Below are 20,455 nucleotides of genomic sequence, written 5' to 3'. Positions count from 1 at the left end.
TGTGTGGGTTGGAAGCAAATGTTTGAGTTGCTTGTGTATGAAGTGTGACTCTCCCCTGTGTGGTACCCTGAGCATTATGAACGTACAGTCATCCAGAGCACACTGCCTTCTATTTTTAATACTGTGAAGCACTTTTCTTGCCAGTGTCAAATGTAAGTAGTTGGGAGGGGTGAGGCAGCAGGCTGGGAAGTGCAAACTTACAGCCTATAAGAGGGGGCACTGCAGAACCTGGAGGGCTCCAGCACAGGTCTGTCAGTAATGAGGAATTCGGTATCAACAACTGGTGTGAGGTTGGAGAGCGGGATAGGGAAGAATGCAGTATACACCAGGTATTTCTTGCTTTTGGGACACAGAACTGCATTATGGCTCACTGGGGAAATTGGGAGTGAAGGCACAGGATGTAGGCAGACAATCTTTCAAGGGAGAATACTGGGCCTTGCTGAGATTAATAGCAAAAGCTCTTTTATTGCAGCATGAAGGCATAAGATTTGCAAGTTGTGTCTTTGTGCAGCAGAGCAGGGAGTCAGTATCCCTCCCAATACCACCCTTTCCATTTGGGCCCTACCATTGCAGATTATTGTGATGGGATCTAAACACCCCTGGGATCCAGGATCTTGCCAATAAAGAGGAGGGTTCCAGTGGTGTCATCTCGCAGTACAAGAAGGAAAGGTCTGTCCACGTGATATTCTATGGGGAAGGTCAGACGAGCAGCGTTCGCCACAGGATTTGGTGTGGATCTTTCCCCATCTTCACTAAGCTCCAGCATTGCCTTGTGTTGCACATGAGATAACTTAAGAGGCTTGGCAGAAATCTTGGTGAAGTCAGGTGAGGTGAAAAGAGATTGGAGCCCTGGAGGAAAGAAAGAGAATTCCATTAGCTGAAAGCATGGATTGCGGGTGGGGGAGCAGCACAGCTAATGCCGTGATCCAGGAGGGCACGGAGCTGCTCTGGCAGAGTTTACTGGGGATACAGAGAGGAGCAGCTTACACCTGTTTGTACTGAGCTTCACCCTCTCAATCTCAGAAGCATTGTATGAGCATGATGAAGAGATGTGATAAAAAGCTGAGGAGTCCTGGGCATGATTATTTAGTTGCTGGTGAAATCTCTACACACTGACCTAACTAATAACCCACCAGCTTCATATTCTTCTGAGAGCAGGAAGCAACTTGCCCACTGCTTCAAGCCCTGGCAGTCTGTAAAGGGGGTGTGATGTACATACTTGTCTCCTTTAATGTGCTGCCAAGTGCCTCTTCATAGTTCAGCTTTAGTTTGGGCAAGCTTAGCACAGCATGGACTGTCTTCAGCTCCTTGTCTACATCGTGGACAAACTCCGAAGTGAGGCTTTCCTCAATCAGAGTCATATTTTGGGTCACCCTGGTAGGCAGGAAGAACATGGCACTGATTCCCTCTGTCAGTGGCAGTTGGGCAATCTGCAAAGCCAGAGATAAGAGAGAAAGAAGAAAGGGTCACATCAACCATAAACAGTTTTACCCATTCTGTACCAGGCACAGTCCTGAATCTTGAGTGCCTGGTCAGCCTTTCCAGTTAGCATTTGTTCTTCCTTCCTGTTTGCTTTTGTCCAACATGATGCTTCCTGACCCCTCTGGCTTTTCCCCAGGCTTTCCATCCACCCATGCTGCACTTTTCCTGCTGTTATATGGCAAGTGCTCTCTCACCTGTTGAATCCTGCAGCATTGCTCTGGGGGATTCTCAGCTAGAACATCTTTGAGCTCATGCTACAGTGAAAAATTAGTTGAAAGAGGTAGAGATGGAAAAATTTTAAGGAGTGTGCCCTGCCCTTCTTGCCCAACTTTAAGTCAAGCAATACAGACTGGTAGGACCTGGGCATTATTTAAATTATGCACTGCTTGTCACATAGCTGATGTAGAAGCAGGATATCCTAAGAATCAACATACTGCCTTTCAAAATAGGGATTGCAAAACTAGCTGATGGGAAGAGCAAGGCTATCTTCTGGAATGGGTTAACAGGTAGGTGTAGCTGAACCTGCTCCTCAGTAGGTTTAGGAGATCTTATGTAATATTTGCTCTCTGACCTTGCAGTTGAGTTCTGAGTCAAAGCCATATCGCAGTATGGCTTTGGGGTCTGACATCATGGACACCTTCACAGTTCTGTCCTCATCCAGATGGAAGTCCTTCAGGGCAGTCTTCTTGGTGTCAAACTTGGTTTTCCATGTCCCTGTTTTTTAAAATATAAAAGGGAGGATTTTCTGGAATAATAGTATATGAAACCAGGCTTATGTCTGTGGCTGAATAATCTTGTGCTTTAATATACAGTATTTGAGCTTTGAGAGTTGAGGCATAACAGGGATAGAAATAGACTGATTGGAGCTACTGATTTACTGCCATCTTTGGCCCCTCCTTTTCATCTGAGAATTGGCTAAATGGCAAATAAATAATCAAGACAGTGTATGTATGGGTGGAGTAGCTATTGGGAAGTTGCTGTCTACTTATGTAATTACAAAACTATTTTAAAGGGTAACAGTTGTGTCAATGCATATAAAGTGCTTCTCTCCCCACCCTTTATTTTGCTCCTTGTCTCTAAGCAATAATTCTCCAGGACACTGGCTTACAGCATGTTTTAGAACAGCTCTCTAGTATCTCCTTCCATTCCCTCTACAGTGGTAAAAAGGCTCAGAACACTCTGAGCTGTGCCTTCCCTAAGTGGTGATATTCTGGAGTTTTGTGAGCTTAAACTTTCTTCTCTGGTCTCTTACTGCAAACAGATCAAGACTCAGCTTCCTAAGAGTAATAATTCCTCCCTCAGGACTGTTTCTGTTCAGGTAGTGTGTGTTTTTTCTTCTTTACTAAACGTTCTCAAATACTTTCTTCTCACACTCTGTGTCTCTGGCAGTCTGTTTGCTTTATTGGAACTGAGAGCATTCCTCTTCTCACACATGCTTAATGGACTCTCTCTGTATCCAAGTACACAACATTCTTACCCTTGAAGTGAGCAGCCCCAGCAAGGAGAATGCTGACATCTGAGGGCATGTCCTTCATGAACCTCATAATCCTTCCCTTTGTCTGCTGCCGGACCCAGTTGTTGATTTCTTGCAGGTCTAACTGGGTATTGCCACTTAGTGCCCTCAGACGCATCTTGTAGGACTTCTCTAGTTGGCTGTAAAATCCAGGCTTTGCCCTGAGTCCTGGGGAACAAAAACATGGATATTGCAGCAAGCTCCCTTACCAAAACAATCTCAAGGCAGCACATTGCAATCTAAAACCCAGCAGCAGGTCTCTCAAAAAAATATCTGTGGCTGTGTATATACAGAAACCTGCTTTGAAAAAGAATAACTGAAGGCCCATCGAGGAAACTGATCCAAATCCTACAGCCACCCGTGCTGGAGTGTGGGATAACTCTCTTCTGAAAAGTGAAAAAAGGAGATAAGAACCGAAGGCTTGGACACAGCTATTCCAACATCAGCCTTTCTTCTTTCTCCAGCCTGCTTTATGGGTACAGCTTACTCAACCTATTGGATTCTTGGAACCAGCAGGTTCCAAAAGATAGCTCTTAGCTTTCTCAGCAGATGTTTATTGCATGCCAAGAGCAGACATTTAAAATAGCTCTGCAAGGAATTAAACAAAGGAATATGGCTGAATGTTATCACAAATAGAAAATGTGATCTGTGGTTCCTGGAAGCCAGCAACACCTGCCAGACAGCCTGGAGTGAAGGCAAAATTCTCAGCAAGTTTCTTTTTAGGACTTTTTGCACATTAACTGCTCCATCCCCATTGTCTTTGTGTGCATGTCTGGTGTTTTATTTAGGTGCACACAAACTCTCCAGGCTCTCTGAAGCAGCAGGAGCATTCCATGCACTGTCTGCATCCTGGCTCAGGAGAATGTCAGAGCCACAGTTGTTAGTGCTGTGTTATTCAGTGTGCATGTGTGTGTGTGTGTGTGTGTGTGTATACACACACCTAAATAACTACCTGCTGCTAGTTATTTAGGTAAAATGTAAGAGAGGGGAAGAAGGACTTTTACTTTTCTCCAAGATGATCCGGGAGGCACTTTTCATGCTCTTCTCTGGTCCAGTCACGCTGCTCAGGAGGTCCTTGTAAGTGTCATGGACCTCAGCTTTGTTGAGCAGATCGTAGAAGAGAGCACGAGAAATCACATCTTCGGTTCGTTCTCCAGCACCTGCCAAGAGCAACAACAACAACAGTGAGGGACAGCCTGTCAAACCAAATGGTGTGTGAGGAAACTGGGCAAGAACTCACCAAGTGAGAGACCAGAAAGTGCAGTAGCCAGGCTGAAGGGAGACAGCAGCACGTTGGCGGTGGCTGTGCGGCTGGACTGCTGGCGGTACAGGTCGTAGCCAAAGTTGGAGACTGCAGCTGCCAGCTTGTTTACAGGGGTCTTGTAGAATGGATCTTCCTCTTCCTCGCCAGCGTTGGCTCCATCAGCGGTGGCAGAGTTCTGGCAGGCACAGGGAGCACTTTGGTTAGACTTGCAGTTTACAAGGGCGGGCGCGGTTGTGATAAACGTGTCAAAGGCAAACAATCTACAGGTACTCTCCTGTGATGTACAGAAATACTGGCTTAATCTCGGAGGTGAGTGTGGGAACAGTTACTTTAAGTGTCCCAGGAAAGCCAAAGGCACCACTGAATTTGAAATCCACTGTTTCTGCCTCGTGGTCATCCCCTGATGTAACTGCTGTGGTTTTATCTAGGTAAAGCAGGAGTTAGTCTCATTATGCTGCTAAATAAAATCCTAGTAACTTAGGAGGGTAGTGCTTAATCCTTGCATAAGATTCTCTACAATTAAATTACCTGCTCCAAGTATCTCTCCCTCACTCTTTGCCTATTGTCTCCTACTCACCTGCTCAGTAGCTGAGTTCTGGGTTCTGCTTGGGACAGTTAAGAGACCCAGGAAAAGGAGAACCGCTGGAATCTGCATGCCTGAACCTACAGGGTAAGAACATGGCAGAGAGAGTTTGAGCAACCAAGCAAATACACTTCTACCACTAGTATTCACTGTACCTGGTTGTGACAGGAACTGCAGTGACACATGCTGCTGCTTGTCCTTCCAATTGTGAAACACACACCTGATCTTAGCTTAAGTTTTATTCTCTAGTTGGAAATACCCAGCCAGCCTGGCCCCAGTGACTTTAAAATTGGGCAAACACACACTGTGGGTGTGCCTGAGCACAAAAGCAGATGTGTGTGGCCCAAACCACACTGATGTTGGCAGTTTCTGAGTGCCAAGGTCCAGAAAAGCACCAAATCATTTCTTCTGAGTTTGAGACTTAAAAGAATTCAAGTCTTCATTTATAAAAGGTACCAAATCCATATTGTTTAACAGGGCAGAAGACAGCATTGACTGGTTACTGCTCTGCTACACAAGCTACCTACCTCAGTTAGTAGTTTGGCATGTTTCTTGTGTCTGCACATACCTGAAAGGCTGCACAGCCTGTGTGCATCCTTTGCTTCTTATTTGCAATTTGATCAAGTAAAATAGAAGAGTTTTCTTAAAAGACAATAAGGAGAGGAGGAGTAAATACCTAATGCTGGGCCAGATCTAGAGAAAAAGTGAAAGACAGACCTTGACTTATTCAATCTTTTTAACAGAGGGAGGAGAAAAGTACCAAACTCCCCAGAGCAGTTCCTTCTGTGGAATCCACTTTTCATCACTCCAGTACTGGTATATGTGGCCCTTCCAGACAGATCTGTCTGGTCCAAAGGGCAGTGAGTAACCAAGGTTTTGCTGTGGGTAAACCAGAGCTGCTGCAGTGTCATGCCCCCGAGAATAGACGCCACCGAGGCTGGTCTGAAGCAATGTTTAGATAGATTCCCAGAAATTAAAGGAAGAGGGTTGTATTTAACTAACCCTTGTCATCCAGGCATCTAGAGAAATCAGAGAAAGAACATGTGTTTCAGATTAACTTCAGCTGCAAAGAAGACATGCCTGCTGCTAGAAATACACGTGGCTACAACAGCCCCAGTTCAGGACTCAGTTCAGGCAGAGTGAAAGGCAGTTCTCTGTTTCCCTTTCCTGTCTTTTCTTCTGGAGGCAGCTCTCCCATGGAGAAAAAGGCACCACAGTGAAGGTTTTAAGTTTTCATCTGCGTTCAGTCAGTGCAACACAGAAGTGGTACCCTCTTTTCCCTGTGCACTTGCATCCTGCGACCTGCTGCTATCCCAGCTGCTGAGTAGATGAGGTTTCTGGTGCAGAAGATGTGGATCAAGAGGAATTTATTATCTGGAACAAACCAGTGCATTTGGTGGTATGATAGTGGATATAATGTTGGGATTGCTCCTATCACTGCAGAGTTTTACAGGGAACAGGCACCATGCTGGAAGAGAGATGACAGAAGCCCTGCGTGAGTCTCAGTTAAACAGGCCTTAGCGAGGGCTCTGTGAGGATGCCTGCACCAAGCTGTATTCTTGCATGCTGAGAGGAAGAGATTTGGCCCAGTCTAGTTTAGAGATGAAGGTTTTCCATGGAGCATAACCTTTTTTCTGAAGAAAAAAAAAATAACCTCAACACAACCCCTGCTTCCAACTACACTGAGCTCCTGGGACCACGAGAACGGAGATTGGTTTTGCAGATTGTATTGTTTTTGCCAGTACTGTCACCAGCTTCATATTTCTCAAACTTTGCCAAAAAGCAGTTTCCATTTTAAAAAGACAAAGCCTTTTGCGTTTGAATTGGCCTGAACATCTGGATTCTATTTGTATTTCTCTTAGCACACAGCCAGCAATGCAGAGAAAAGAATTTGGTTGGAGAGAGGTGGGATGTTTCAGGCATGATATTAAAATCTGTGGCTGTCTTTAAAGAGACGAGAAGGAGCAACAGCGTGTGATGTTACAGTCAGGAAGGTACAGGAAGAAAACTTTGAGAAATGAGCTGAGAAGTTACTTTGTGTCTGGGAGTTGTCGATTTGTGAAGGCCTGCAGGTGCAAAGGAAATACTTTACTTTCCCTCTACAATGGTACAAGTCTCACATCGTTTATAAACGCTTCTGCCTTTAGAGGTGCTGTGAAACATGAGCCATGAGTTCAGACTGCTCACTCTGCTCATTCCACCTCACAGCACTCCTGAAGCATCCTGCAGCTACCAGCTCTAGAGGATTTGACTGTCACCAAACTTGTTACCATCACAGAGAAAAAGCTGCAAGGCAGATGCAGGAAAGGCAGAAAACCACCCCAGTTCCCAAGCACAGTTCAGCCCCGGAGGCAAAGCTGGTGCTGGTGGCTCCCAATCCCTGGTGAGGTCTCTTGGTGGGAATCACACCTTTTAACACCTGCACGAGAACCATTCTTCCCATTTCCCAGGTGCTCTGAGAGCTCCCCAGCCTCAGCCCCTGCCCTGTGCTCCCCTCACCGCTGGCAGTGGGCACAGGTGAGCTGCCCTGAGCTGTCCCTTACCTCGGGCTCCTCTCTGCCGCTGCTGTCAGGGGCTCCCAGCGGGTGTGAGTCGAGGACAGTGTGGGTTTGGTGCAGCCACATCTGCTTTTTGCTGCTTCCCCCAGCCCAGCCTTCGGCAGGCTTCAGGTTACAGCTTCCCAGGGCTCTCTTAAAGTGCTCTGCTCCCATTTTCTGCTGCTGCCACTCTCCCACTGAATTGCACTAATTTTTTAACCCTTTTTTCCAAGACAAATGTGCTCCCTGTGCTCAGGGCAGTGTTGTGGGTGAAGCAAAGGCTGGAGAGGCAAATGCTCCCTGCCCTGTTTGAGCAAGTCGTTTATCCCAGCAGTTTTGCCATATGTCACATCAGGGAATTTCTTTTGTCTCAGAGGTATGGTTAATGCAGCAGTGTTTAATGGATTTATGGATCTATGTCCAAGATCTAATGGAGAGACTTACAAAGTGGAAGCAGGATTCTGTTGTTTAAGGCAGTTAAGGGGAAGATGCTCTGAACTGCTTGTATCCAGTGATAGTTACTAGTTAACAAGAAGTCATTAACATAATTGGCTTTAAGTTTTTGGCGGAAAAAGAAAGAAGCTAAAAAGCCAACGACTTGTTAAAAAAAGATTAATTAAGAGAATCTTGTAGGAGCTTACAGAATGACAAATGATCTGGAGAAAGGAAAGGGGCAGAGGGGTTTCATTATTATTTGCAATAGAAGACTCAAGGGGAGCACCCATCAGTGCACATTTAAATCAAGGGAGTGTATTTTTAATAAGTATTAAATTGTAAAACTCATTGTTACTAGATTCTGCATAATATGAAAGATAAACAGATTTGAGGGTAAAAAAAACAACCCAAACCAAATTAGTGGAAGACAGGTCCCCTGAAGGCTGACAGTGGTCAGATGTAACATCAGACTCAGCAGCTGGGCAGTACAACCAGAGAACAGTTGGTTTTCCTTGTCCTTAGTCATTCTTGGCTTTCTTCTCCACAGTCATTTTTTACTGGATACTGGGAGAGCCAGGATACTGGGCTAACTGGACACGTAGCTAACCTGATCCAGCTGTTTGTCTGCTTGGAAATGCTGGAAGTAAATTGTAGGCAGTACTGTCAGTGCCCCCAGTCTTGAACTGGGATAACTCTTTGGGCTGCCAGGCTCGCTGCTGGCAGGTAATGAGGAGTTCCTCAAGTGTGCTGCACTCAGCAAAGGGGAAAGGATGAGTTTAGAGATGCATTAGCTGCTGGTTTTGCAAGCTGGAAAAGCAAACCAGGTCGTCTGCCCTTTGATTAGTCAGTGCTTCAAAGGTGACCCTTTCTAGCAAGAAGGCTAACAGCTCTGCTTTCAGCTGCTTCTCAGCTTGCTCTGTGAGAAATCATCTGCAGAGAGATGTTTGTGCTTGTTAATGTACCATCCTCAGCCCAGAAGTGGGGGTGTTGGCTGTGGAGATATTTTCTGGTGGTTTTCATCTCTTTTTGAAACCTTATTTGTGGTATTAAAATGCCCTTTATGGAAGGACCACTATAGAAGTTTTTATGTCTCGTCTCTATCTTCAAATGAACTCCCATCTGTTTAAATATAGGTTTCATTTTAAATTGTTTAAATCAGAGTGGTAGTTGCATAGAATGTTATGAAAGACCAGTTTTATTCCTGTAGGTGAAGGGTATCCCTGAAATGGTGCATTAAACTCATCTAACAAAATCAGTTTTGTTAAATCAATACAAACATTTTACTGTTGTTCTGGTTTGGGTTCAATATGCTGTCTGAACATTGCTCACTTCAGCTGTGGAAGTACTGATGATATGAATTTGCTCTGGTAAGGAAAAAATACATCTAATATTAAAGATATTGAGACTTATTTGATATTCTGAGCCAGTGGTGCAGATGGATAGAGCAGACGCCCTGTGCTAGTCATGTCTTTTCAGAGTACAGCTCAGTCAAAATGAAAGCTTTAGCAATGCAAAGTGGAAATTCCTGAGCAGAGACATTAATATTACTTTGCATTTTACAAACTGCCTCTTCTGGAAAGCCGGTGGAGTGAAAAAGAGTCTTATGGTTGGTGTAACTGATAATTTGTTGAGCGAAGCACAGTCATGGAGGGCTGCTGTACTGTCAAATAAGATGAAATTAATAGTTTGACAAGAATAGCTTGGAGGAGGAGTGATGGCAACAGGAGAGAAAATAGGAAATAAGAACCAAGCTGTTCAGGAAACTGAGAACAAGGGAAAAAACTTTGTAGAAGGGGGAGCTGGAAGGCAGAGGCGTCAAAAGACTTGAGTTTCAAATTATGCAGAGGTTGCAGTGCAAGAGGGTGGCATTCGGGGAGGTTGCAGTAGCCAAGGCAAGACTTACCTAAGGCATGGAATGGTATTTCTGAATGTTAGGAATGAATCTGTATAAATAAATAAGCTAAAATGTTCCCTGTGGGCTAGAGCTGTGCCCTCATAGTAGGGCTGAATTCTTGTGGGTTTACTTGTTAAAATTGCCTGGCCCTGTAATTACAGCCTCTTTTTGAAGGGTATGTGTTATTACACTGGTTAGAGGGGTAGGCATTATCTTCAGCCATTCTTCCCCTTTTAGACTGGGAGAAATGCATAATTGCAGGTTGGAGCCGGGACTTTTTATTCCCCAAAGTCGCCTGCATCCCCAGAATTCATGGTTAGTGAGTCAGTCCTTCTCTTATGCCAGCAGATGGTGCAGACTATTCAGGGACGGAGGCTCCCAGAAGCATTCTGCTCCTTCCTTTGAGGGAAGGCAGACTTCCCCAGTGAGGAAAACGCTGCCAGAAGGGTGGCCCCTGGGCTCTGTAACTGCTGTTTCGCAAAAACAGGGCACCATCCTTTTTACCCAGAATCTGGGGGGCTTGGAACCAGAATCTACTATGGACAGGAGTTGTTCTGTACAGAAAGAGCTGCAGCATGGCAGGGGTGTGGTGAGCTAGGCCAATATTTTTAAGTGGTAGGATGGCTTGGTTGGGTAGAGGGTTTGCAAGATTCTTTCATAGAATCACAGAGTGGTTTGGGTTGGAAGGGACCTTAAAAATCATCTTGCTCCAACCCTCCTGCCATGGACAGGGACATCTACCACTAGACCAGATTGCTCTAAGCCTCGTCCAAGCTGTCCTTGGACACTTCCAGGGATGGGGCAGCCACAGCTTTTCTGGGCAACCTGTGCCAGGGCCTCATGAGCTTTCATGATAGTGCACCACTGCCTTGGAACAAAGACTCATTTCAGGGTTTGTGATGGGCTGTTCCCATCTCAGACAAAAGTGAAGCTGTAACAGGATGTTGTCTTTTGCCAAAATAGGGCAAAAGCAGTGACATTCAGCTACAGGTGTCAAAATCTGCTCTGCTTTCCTTGGATTCTGTCCCAGCCATCTACAGCACTGTGGAGTCAGGAGTATCCCAATAAAGGACAACCTGCAATTAACAGATGCTGGTCAGCACCTTTGACCCTCTGAGCAGATCCCAGCAATTGTCAGGTTTTACCCAAGAGAAAGGTTAAGAGCTGTCACATTCCTACTTATCCCTGCATTGCTGCTCACAGGCAAAATACCCTCCTGACCCTGTGCCACTGAGCTCGTGCCCTAGTTCAGGGAATTCTGCCATCTTACACAGCCAGCTCTGACCCAGAGAGCATCCCGTGCACACCTGGCAGGTGAGATGCCCAAAACTTGTTGGACTCAGTCCTTGGAGAGCCTTTACAGATTTGCCATTTCACCTCACAGCCCCTGTTGTCCTCTGTGATGAGGTGTAACAAAAAGCAGATCCTTTGCCAGAGCCTCTCCTATCTTTCCTTCTCTAGTGCCCAGACGTTTTTTTCCCCCAAACTTTGCAATTATTCAACTTCTGTGTCTTTTTCCTTTCTCAGTTGTGTCCTTCAATGCAACACCTTCAGCAAATATATTCTGCTTTATTCTTTATTATTCTGCCAACATAAAAATTACTAAAAAACACTTTATAAAATATGTCTTGAAAAATCTAGCATTACCCAACCTCTAGAGTTTCCCGGAAAAGGGCTGCAGATAAGGATCCAAAGTGGTTTCCCACTGCAGAGCCTCCTACATCAAATCCAAATTGCCAAGGAGTGGGAAAAGGGAATCTTTTAAAAGAGCCTGTGCCTGGAAGTGGCTGTGACTCATCCTAGAGAAGACAACTGGTTACTAGTCCAGTTGCTCTAGAGGTCGTTTTCTAGGTGGGCACAGATGGTTTTCAGAGGAACATTGAGGGAGACATGTTCCCAGGAACTGCGGAAGGAAGAGCCATATTAATATATCTCTGGCTGTTGTCCAAGCTGCCAGATGCTAATGATGATTCCAGGCTATGGGGGACTCTAATAAGATCTTAATAAAGACTCTAATAACAGTCTGGGGACAAGAAAGTCTCCCTTCCATGACTGAGAGCCCTGGAAGGGAAATCCAGGGAAAGCAAGCTTTTCAGGTTTAACAGAGGGGAACCTCAGCCTGGAGAAGCTTGTCAGGGCTGGAATGGGCTATCCCAGGACTGGTCTCTAGGGATCTGTAAAGGAAAATAGTAAGGAATTGCCCCCCATGGCCTCAGAGGGAGGTCTCTGAGGGCAGGAGGCCTCTCTCAGCTGGTCCAGAGGGTCAGGTCGCAGTCCCAGAACACTTAGATTCTACTCCTCTCTTATTTGGGCACGTGGTACTTATTGGCATCTGTGGCTTCACGTGAGTCCCGTGGCTCTTGGATCTGGGGAGCAGCACTGGGGTTGGGGTTCTGGACACTGCCTATGAAAAGCGGGATGCCCGTTTCATCCTCAAAGATAATGAAGACAAAGGGCCGGTCGAGGCTGAAGACAGAGACCGAGCGGGACAGCGCGACGCTGGTTGCAGCAGATGCTTCCACCCCATCCTCTTTAAGCTCCATGGTGGACTGGTGCTGCACACTGGACACAAAGAGAGGCTCATCTGTGATCTTCTGCAGATTTGGGCTTGTGAACAGCTCCTGGAGGCCTACAGAGAAAGAAGATGAAGTTAAAGTTAACCTTCCCCAGCTGGTGCCACCAGCTCTGATTTTTCTCAGAGCTGTCTGAAGAAAGCAATTCCCTGCTCTGTTGCTACGTGTGTTGCCCACCATGAAGGCCTGGAGAACTGACAGGGAAGAGAAACAAAACTGCAGTCTAGGCAGGTTCCCCAGTCTCTTTCTGTATGAAGAGCTGAGGGTGCCAAAACCAGAACAGGTTTCACAAGCTTTGTCCACCTCGTTTAGAATAGTAGTGTAAAACTTAAAGTCATCCTTAAAAAGCAGCAGCAAGTCTGAAGGCTCTTTCTCGCTAGGCTGGAAACATTTTTACAGAGATTATTTTTTTAAGCAATTCTGCAAAACAAAATGAACTCTTAAATTATTCTCATCTGGAAAGGCAGTGCCTGGTGTTTTATTTCAGTGCCAAGTTTTGTGATCTGAATTTTCTCTGTTGGCGATTTCCATGTCCTGGACAGTGCATTAAATGACAAAGTAAGAGATAAAGATTGATGCACAGGAGGAAGTTGGTCTTGGCTACAAGGAGGGGAATGGAGAAACTGTGAACGCTGCCTTCTCTGTAGTATCATCTTGTTGGAGCAAAACATTTGGTGCTAGGCAAGCAAAGAGTAAGGAGGAGGAGAGGAAGAAGGGATGGGAGAGTTTGGAGTTCTGGAGCAAGCTGTGAGGCACAGCTTTAGAAACAAGGGTGGCAGTTTTAAGTGTCAGTGAACAGATGCCATAGATTGAACAGCTTGGCTTGTTCTGTGCAAAGAGGCCTTACCCATTTGACTGAGAACCTTGTTGAGTTCCAGCTGGTAGTCCAATTTTATTTTTGGGATCTTCACTGTGGTGGGCACCTCTTTGGGGAAAAGCCTGCATAGTTGTTTGTAAGGGAAGTTCTCCAGCACATGAGAGGGATTCCGGGTATACTGGTTTGGTACAATGACCACAAAACTCACATTACTCTTAAAGGGAAACTTGGCCACCTGGAAATAAAACCAACCAGAAGAATTTATGGAAAAGGAAGGAAAATCCAGAAAGTGATGCTTTTAATTTAGTCTTTTTCCAGTTGGTCTACAGAGCCAGTCTTGCTATCGGATGAAGACTGTGGTGAGAAGGAGGGATCTGATTTCTCCAGAAGAGAAAATTCGTTGGAATAACAGCATTAGATTTTAGTAGCAGCCACTGAGTGGTAAAGATTGAGCACATGGCAGAGTGGAAGCCCATGGGCACAAACATTGTACCCACTCTGGCTGTATTCTGAAGCACTTCAACAGTACACTGTCCCAGAGAATTCCTTTGTGTGTTTCCTCATTTATCTTTAACTCAGGGCTTTAAAACTATTAATTCCCACTTAGTGGGAATATCTCTTTGTGTTTTTTTCCCAGAGACTGAGAGTGAAGATCCAATATTCTTACTAGAAGCAAGGATGAGGGATGATTATTAAATTTTTGAGTGCTGTGACTGTTAAAAAAACTTTTTTTTTTTTTTAAGAATACTTGCAGTCAGTAAAATACCATAAGAGGAAATTCCAATCAAAACTTGCAATGCTCTTGTGAGAGCCCTACCTGAATGTCCTGGGACTCCAGTGTAAACCAGCTCAGGGGGTATTGGTGGGCTTTCATCATCTCAACTGGGACCACAAACTTATTGTCAAGGTGGAATACATCTGTCTCAGTCAAGCTAGCATTAAACTTATTCCTCCAAAACCCTGTCAAAAGAAAAGTTTTGAAATCAACACAGTTAAATTTGGGTAGAAAAACAGAAACTGCTGAGCTGAGTTCTCTAACAAGGCAGACAGTGCCAGGCAAGTAGAAATACAGCAAAGAGAAGTCAGTACCAAGGCTGGAAGAGCCCTGACAGCAGGAAACTCTTATCATCCAGAGAGGGACTGTGAAATAACAAAAAGAACAAGGATAAATCCTCATGCCTCAGTGTGGGAGACCAGCGAAGGCTATGGAGATAAAAGAAACAATGTTTGTGCTTTGAAAACTGAGGAGTATTGCCTTTGTGCTGCATAGGGTGAAACACTGCTCCAAGACCAAGGCAAAGCATTTGTAGACTGACACTGGAGGTGTTTGGTCTGTGCACAGCCCTCAGGGAATTAAAAGAGGAAGATGTGCCTGACCACTGTGCTGTAGTCAGAAGGAGATCCACAGAAGCTGCCTCTGAGCTCTGTGGTGGGTGTGTAGTGAGTTGCATGTGACCTGGTTAATCACAGAATTATTTAGGTTAGAAAAGACCTTTAAGATCATCAAGTTAGGACTAGATGAGCAGGGATGTGCCACTGCCTGGGATCCTGAACCAGGAGGCAAAGGCACTGCAGGTCCCACCTGCTGCATTCGGACTCTGCTGTCAAGTAACATTTTTAGCACATGTGAAGCAGTTGGGAATCATCTCTGTAGAGAAATCTAAGCAAGAGGAACAGCAGATGTACAAGAACAAGCAGATTGACTAGCAGGAAGCAAGGAAAGGAGGTGCTGTTCAGCTACAGGGCTTGCAGAAAACTAGATTTCTAACTATTTCTCTTGGAAAATAAGGAAAGCCTGTGGAGCTCACCATGGAAATGGATTGCATTGAGCAAGAGCATCACCGTGTTTTCAGGGAGCTGCTGTAGGAAGGTGGGTATTTGCCCACGAGTCGCTTCCTTTACCCAGTTGTTGATGGCTACAAGGTCATTCTCACTGATCCCAGAAAGGGTCATGGGCTTTGCTCCATAGAATTTCTCTGAATCCTCCAGGAACTTCTCTTTCACCTCAAATCCTGTCAGAGGGGTAGAATTCTACATTAAGTCATTGGACATGGAAAGGGTTTGTTTGCTCAGTGGCTCAGCCAGTGGCGTGACACTCCCGGGAGGAGTGCTTAGGGAAACAGAGATGTCTCCCAGTATGGCAGTGTGCTTCCATCACTCTCTGTCACTGGGAGTTTTATCCTACACCAGTACAGACCCCCCTGTGCCAGCTCTGACCTTTCTGCAGGTACAGACGCGATGCCAGGCTGAGGGTGGACTCGCTGAGCCTTCTGCGAAGGGTGCCCAGCATGTGGTGGAGACAGGGCACAGACTCCAGGTGCATCACCTCCAGCAAATGCTTCTCTGTCTGATCTGCTGCTCCTAAAAATCAAATTCCTGTTAGGTCGTGCCCATGCAGTGGAAAACAGGGATGTTACTCTGGCTGCCTCCTGTTAGAAACATGCTGTGCCTTACAAAAGAGGCTGGAGAAGTCTGAAAGTGGGAGCCTCAGAGGGCAGCTTCAATTGTAATCATACCTAATTAAAGCTGCAGGAGTAAAGATAAGTGGAAGGGACTGTATTTAATTTGCATTTTGCACACTGTTTGCTAGTGCCTTTGGGAGAGGGTATGGGGAAGGGCAGGAAATGGTGAGTTTGTAGCTAAGAAGTTACCCAGTGCCAGGTGAGACAAGGCGAGAGCGATGCTGAGGGGCGACAGGATCACATTGGTTCTGTTGGATTCCAGCTGGACCTCTCTCAGGAGATCGATGCTGAATCTCACCAAGCCATCTGCCAGCCTCTGGCTTTTCTTCCAAGTCATCTCACAGCTTTTATCTTCAGCCTCTCCTTCTTCAGGAGAGGCAACTTCCCCAGGTAGTTTGTTTTCATGACAGCCCCCGGCCCCAGCTGTGGGTTCATCTTCTAGGTTCCTATCATCCCTTGTGTCTGGAAGGTTGGTGGCAAATGGTGACACGGGTCCACCAATCTCCTGGGAGCTGTCATAAGTAAATTCTACCAGCTTTGCATCTGGCAGGGTTGGGTTGGGTCTCAGCAGATCAGACTGTACAATTCCAGCACTTTTCACATCCTGAGGAGAAACATGAAGGATAGCACGGGAAAAGCAGGAGCACAGTGACACCCTCCCTCATGGGCCTTACTGCACACCTAAAGGGACTGAGCAAACTCTCCACCTCCTCTGCTCTTGTGTTTTTGCTTAACATTGAGTTTAAAAGCACCTCAATGAGTTTGGAAGAGAGAAGGGCTTATATCCTGTGAAAATGGACTGAGTGGTTCCTCCTCCACTTGCTCTCAGGGCCTGCTGCAGGCAAGCTTGAGGGCAAGACCTACCACCTGCTCAGCACACGTCCTGTGCCTTCAGTGTTTATAGATCCATCGTCCTCAGCCTTGATCTCACCTCCTCCCCTCACACATTTTGGCAGTGCCCATCTGCCTCACGCACCGGTCAGCACCCTCTACTACTGTCACAGCCCTGATCCAGTTTGGCTCAATTCCTCCTCCAGGCATCTGTGTTTTCTTGACCTGTCTGTTCTATTACATCCCTCTTCTTTCCAGATTTCTTCATTTTCCACTTTTCTAGGCTTCAGCCTGTAGCACTGCCACTGCTCTCCTCATATTTTCACGGTCTTAAACACCCCAGGCTCAATGGGTTGCATGAGCTACGAGTCTTTCTCCCTGTCATCCTCACAGCTGGTGAGGATCCTCACCTTTCCTTATCAATCAGAAATTAAATCATCCACCTGCCAGCCCCTGTACATACCAGTACTAATGTTAACTCCATACTTTGCCCAGTTATTTAGGCTGGAGCTTCTAGTGTGAGGGAGCATTGTGTTGGCCACAGGAGGGAATGAAAGATGGACTTTCTCAAGGCACTGGCACTACTGGATTTCACTGTCTGGGTTCATCTATCTCAGGACAAGCTGGAAAACCATTGCAAACACCACAGCATAACTTCAGTCCACTTGGGTGGAATCAGTCACTGCTTACCTTCAGCTTCCCATCTTTGTCTAGGAGGAGACGCTGTTGGTCAATGGCATGTGCCAAAGAAAACTGTAGGAAAAAAAATCAATAAAGGAAAAAAGTCAGGTCTCTGATAATTCCCTCTGAATTTTCAGAGTTGGTCCCACTCCTACTCCTGGCTGTAGCAGTTCCCCACAGGGCAATAGCCCAGGCAGGGCTTTAAGATGCAGACCCAGAGGCAGTGGAGTCTGACGTGGGGAGGTGGAAGCAAGCAGGAGCTGGGACAGACTGCAAACACTGGATTTGTTTAGAAAGGGGTCAGGCCAGACGAATACAAAATAAAGTATCCTCTAGAGAGTGAGCAGTGCAGTTTTGCAATCTCAGATCTGACAAGGATCCAAATTTAAAATGGGGAGGGGAAATTAACGGCTGTTATTAAACAACCTCCTGTTAATGCCTGAGAGTCACAGTCACTAAATACAGTTGAAGCCAAGTTTCCAAAGATTTTCTACAGAAATATGAATAATGATAATATCCACAGCTATCTTATCTGGGTAAAAGATAAGAAACCTTGCTGGTTAAGCCACAGCAGAGAAGCACCTCCACCAATCTGCCTTCCAGGGCTTCTCATGCAGCAGCACTGGGTGATATTTGCCCCATGGTCTGGTGCAGGGAGCCACCACACTGCCCTTGCCCTTTGCTGGTGGGGAGAGGCTGTGCTCACACCCCCACCTCGCTGGAGTGAGAACTTACCCTTAGGAGGCTGTGCAGAGCAGATAGGCAGAGCAGACCCCAGAGGAACACCATATTTCTGGAACAGAAGAGCCAGCCGAGAGAAAAGTTATTTCCAGCTGCCTGGCAGCAGTGAGCTGAGCCTTTTCAGGTCTACAGGGAGAAAATTATCAACCTGGCCAAACAGGTTGGCACAGGAGCTCACAGAAAGCAATAGGGAGATGCACAATGCTGCAAAGAAACAACACAGGACTCCTGGGTCTGACGCCAAGGCAGCGAAATCAGAGAGGACCAGGGACCCCACTGGAGCAGAGCTGCAACCACAGCCAGGCTCCTACATGACGCTCTCCCGCTTGGATCCTGCGTGTCTGACCCCATTGCCCTCGTTTCTCTGGCTTGCAAATGGTATTTCCCTAATCAGTGCTGCACACACTGTGCCTCTGGAAGGAGACAAGACCCTCTGCTTCTTTCCCATGGAAACCACTGAGATATGGGCACAGCATCCTCAGCTGAGCCCAGGGCTCTTGGGAGAAGGGATACTGACCTGCCTCGGTGGGGCTGCAGGCACTTAAGCAGGTGCTGCCTGAGAGGGACTTTGCAGGTGGAAAAGGCAATTCCAGAGCAGTTTCTCGGCAATATGTCCTGGAATGGAGAGTCCTCCCCTTCCCAGCACTTGCCTTCCCCCCTTGCTGGCAAACCCAGCCTCTCCCACCCCCGCAGTCCAATTCCTGTATTGGGACAGTGGGATCAGGGCTTCCAGGGTCACGGACAAAACCCCACCCATTCCCTGGCCAATGCTTCACCCAGCCACTTTTCCCTTTCAAACAAAAATAACATATCTTTTTCTTAACACAAAGTCAGTGTGCCAAAGCCCAGCCCTCAACACAACTGCCATACTTAATTCCTGGGGCTGCTTTCCACTCTCCAAGCAGTCCTCACTTGACCCAAAACTGCTGGGCTAAGACCCCAGTTGCCAAGTGGAAGAAGCAAAACTTGGGGCCATTTCATTTCCCCTCCTCCCTCACCCCAAATCCTGCAGCCACATATAACCCTGAGTACCCTGTTCCTCCCTGGTGGTGCCTCATCCGTTAACCCTCTGCCAAATTCACTCCACTCTCCCGGAGGGGCACTACTGCTCACTGGAGGAGCACTCATTTATATCAAACCTTTTATTTGCCCCTTACCTGAGCTTGTTCATGTCCATGTTGGAGCTGGCACCTGCTTTAGCCCAGCTGACAGCTCTGCCTGGGGCACACAGCTCTTGTCCAGTGCACCACGGCAGCGACCTTCGGCACCACCCCCTGTTTGAGAACCTGGCAGGCAAATATTGACCTACAGCATCCGGTTAAACATTTGTTTGGAGGAGAAGAGTGAATTCGTGGTGCATCTAGAGATGGGGAGACACTTTGGGCTGCTGTATCCTCAAGACAACATTAATATTGAGTTCACCAGCTCCAAATCTCTCATCAGCAAAAGTAACGTGCGAAGTCAGTTGTCCCGAGTAGCGGCTCCACTTTCCCCTCACTCCCCGTGCTGGGAATGTGCTCTTTTATTCATAACCCTCAGTGAAAATGCAGGGCTTGGTATTTATTGCCACAGGGCTCTCTGGTTTTGGAATTTTCCTTGCAGAAAACCCCAGTTCTTCACTCCCTGCATCACAGCTGCTTCTGCTGCAGCCAGCGCAAGGCACCAGTTTAACAGATGGCAGGTGCCCAGGGTCCCCGTGGCCACACATGGAGAGGGAGGGTGTGATGCCCAGGCTGGGCTGAGCCAAGAGCAGCTGGTCCCTCCCCTGGGGCACAGCACGCTCCAGAGCTCTGCCAGGGCAGCTGGCCCGGGTGCCAGGCTCCACAGCACGCACACACTGCTGGGGCATGGAGGAATAGTCTCAGGCACGGGCAGAATTCCAGCAGTCCTGTCCTGTGTGGTTTTGTGCTGTATCCAGAAGTGATGGTGATCCTTCCCACCTTCTGTCTGTGTCCTCAGTGGGAGAGGAGTCACTAAAGAGCAGTGGGGAATGCTAATGGGATCACAGTTCTTCCAGTCATCCATTCCTTGCAGTAAGTCTTGGTTCCCAAACTCACCCCAGACACTGGGAAGGAGGAGACAGGTCTGAGCTCTGCAACCACAAACTACTTTGGGACATTCTGCTGCAACATGAGGAACTAATTCCCATTGGAAAGCAAATCCAAGTCCTTGTGCAGCAGTCCTACCTTACATCCAGGGCATCTTCACAGCATCCCTCCTCCAGCTCCCCCAGAACAAAAGAGGTGCCCAAATGAGGGGCTTTAGCTCTGGCTGCAGAGCAAGAGAGCTGCAGCCAGCACACCCAGCCCCTCCAGCACAGAGCTTCCACACACCTGGCTCTGCAGCTCTTTCAAAGAGTTTATTAGAAGTAAATATTTACATCTATTGCAAATGGTTAATAGGCAACACGGGACTGAGAGCTCCCCTTAGGTAGGGAAGGACAGCACTGGCCAACCACTCACCTCCCCAGCTGCAGGTGGCTCAGATGAACCAGCAGCTGGATCAAAGCCCTTTCCCCTCCCAGGATAACCCACAGCAGGCTCCTCCTCTGCCTATGATAAGTGCTTCCTGCTCCCCTGATACTGGCTCTGGCTAGGCTGAAGGATGGATGGGAAAAGGGCTGCAATAGAAGTGAAGCAACT

The 20,455-nt window shown here is 46.9% G+C and overlaps 2 protein-coding genes across 4 annotated transcripts; both read right to left on the bottom strand.

The window, feature by feature from the left end:
• Window positions 1-93: 93 nt before the first annotated feature.
• On the bottom strand, window positions 94-7,514 carry SERPINF1 (serpin family F member 1). Of its 2 annotated transcripts, XM_051809804.1 has the most exons (9): window positions 7,386-7,471; window positions 5,845-5,861; window positions 4,837-4,922; window positions 4,236-4,434; window positions 4,000-4,155; window positions 2,960-3,163; window positions 2,054-2,196; window positions 1,220-1,430; window positions 94-849 (listed from the first exon to the last, which is right to left on the bottom strand). In XM_051809804.1, the coding sequence occupies exons 3-9, from the start codon at window positions 4,912-4,914 to the stop codon at window positions 590-592; spliced, it is 1,251 nt and encodes a 416-aa protein (XP_051665764.1). In that variant the 5' UTR covers window positions 4,915-4,922; window positions 5,845-5,861; window positions 7,386-7,471; the 3' UTR covers window positions 94-589. The 2 variants fall into 2 exon arrangements, with proteins under 2 accessions (XP_051665764.1, XP_051665763.1); XM_051809803.1 differs by lacking the exon at window positions 5,845-5,861 and having other exon boundaries at window positions 7,386-7,514.
• Window positions 7,515-11,270: 3,756 nt separating this feature from the next.
• SERPINF2 (serpin family F member 2) lies at window positions 11,271-19,101 on the bottom strand. 2 transcript variants are annotated; one of them, XM_051809795.1, is made up of 9 exons: window positions 18,971-19,101; window positions 17,808-17,865; window positions 17,082-17,144; window positions 15,750-16,164; window positions 15,316-15,459; window positions 14,907-15,110; window positions 13,916-14,058; window positions 13,129-13,333; window positions 11,271-12,337 (listed from the first exon to the last, which is right to left on the bottom strand). In XM_051809795.1, the coding sequence occupies exons 1-9, from the start codon at window positions 18,988-18,990 to the stop codon at window positions 12,012-12,014; spliced, it is 1,578 nt and encodes a 525-aa protein (XP_051665755.1). In that variant the 5' UTR covers window positions 18,991-19,101; the 3' UTR covers window positions 11,271-12,011. The 2 variants fall into 2 exon arrangements, with proteins under 2 accessions (XP_051665755.1, XP_051665756.1); XM_051809796.1 differs by lacking the exon at window positions 18,971-19,101 and adding an exon at window positions 18,331-18,494.
• Window positions 19,102-20,455: the final 1,354 nt, after the last annotated feature.

This window comes from Manacus candei, unplaced genomic scaffold (genome assembly GCF_025592945.1).
Source record: "Manacus candei isolate 608988 ecotype Guabito, Panama unplaced genomic scaffold, ASM2559294v1 h1tg000076l, whole genome shotgun sequence".
NCBI classification, from domain to species: Eukaryota; Metazoa; Chordata; class Aves; order Passeriformes; family Pipridae; genus Manacus; species Manacus candei.
This window is presented reverse-complemented; position numbering and strand designations above follow the sequence as displayed.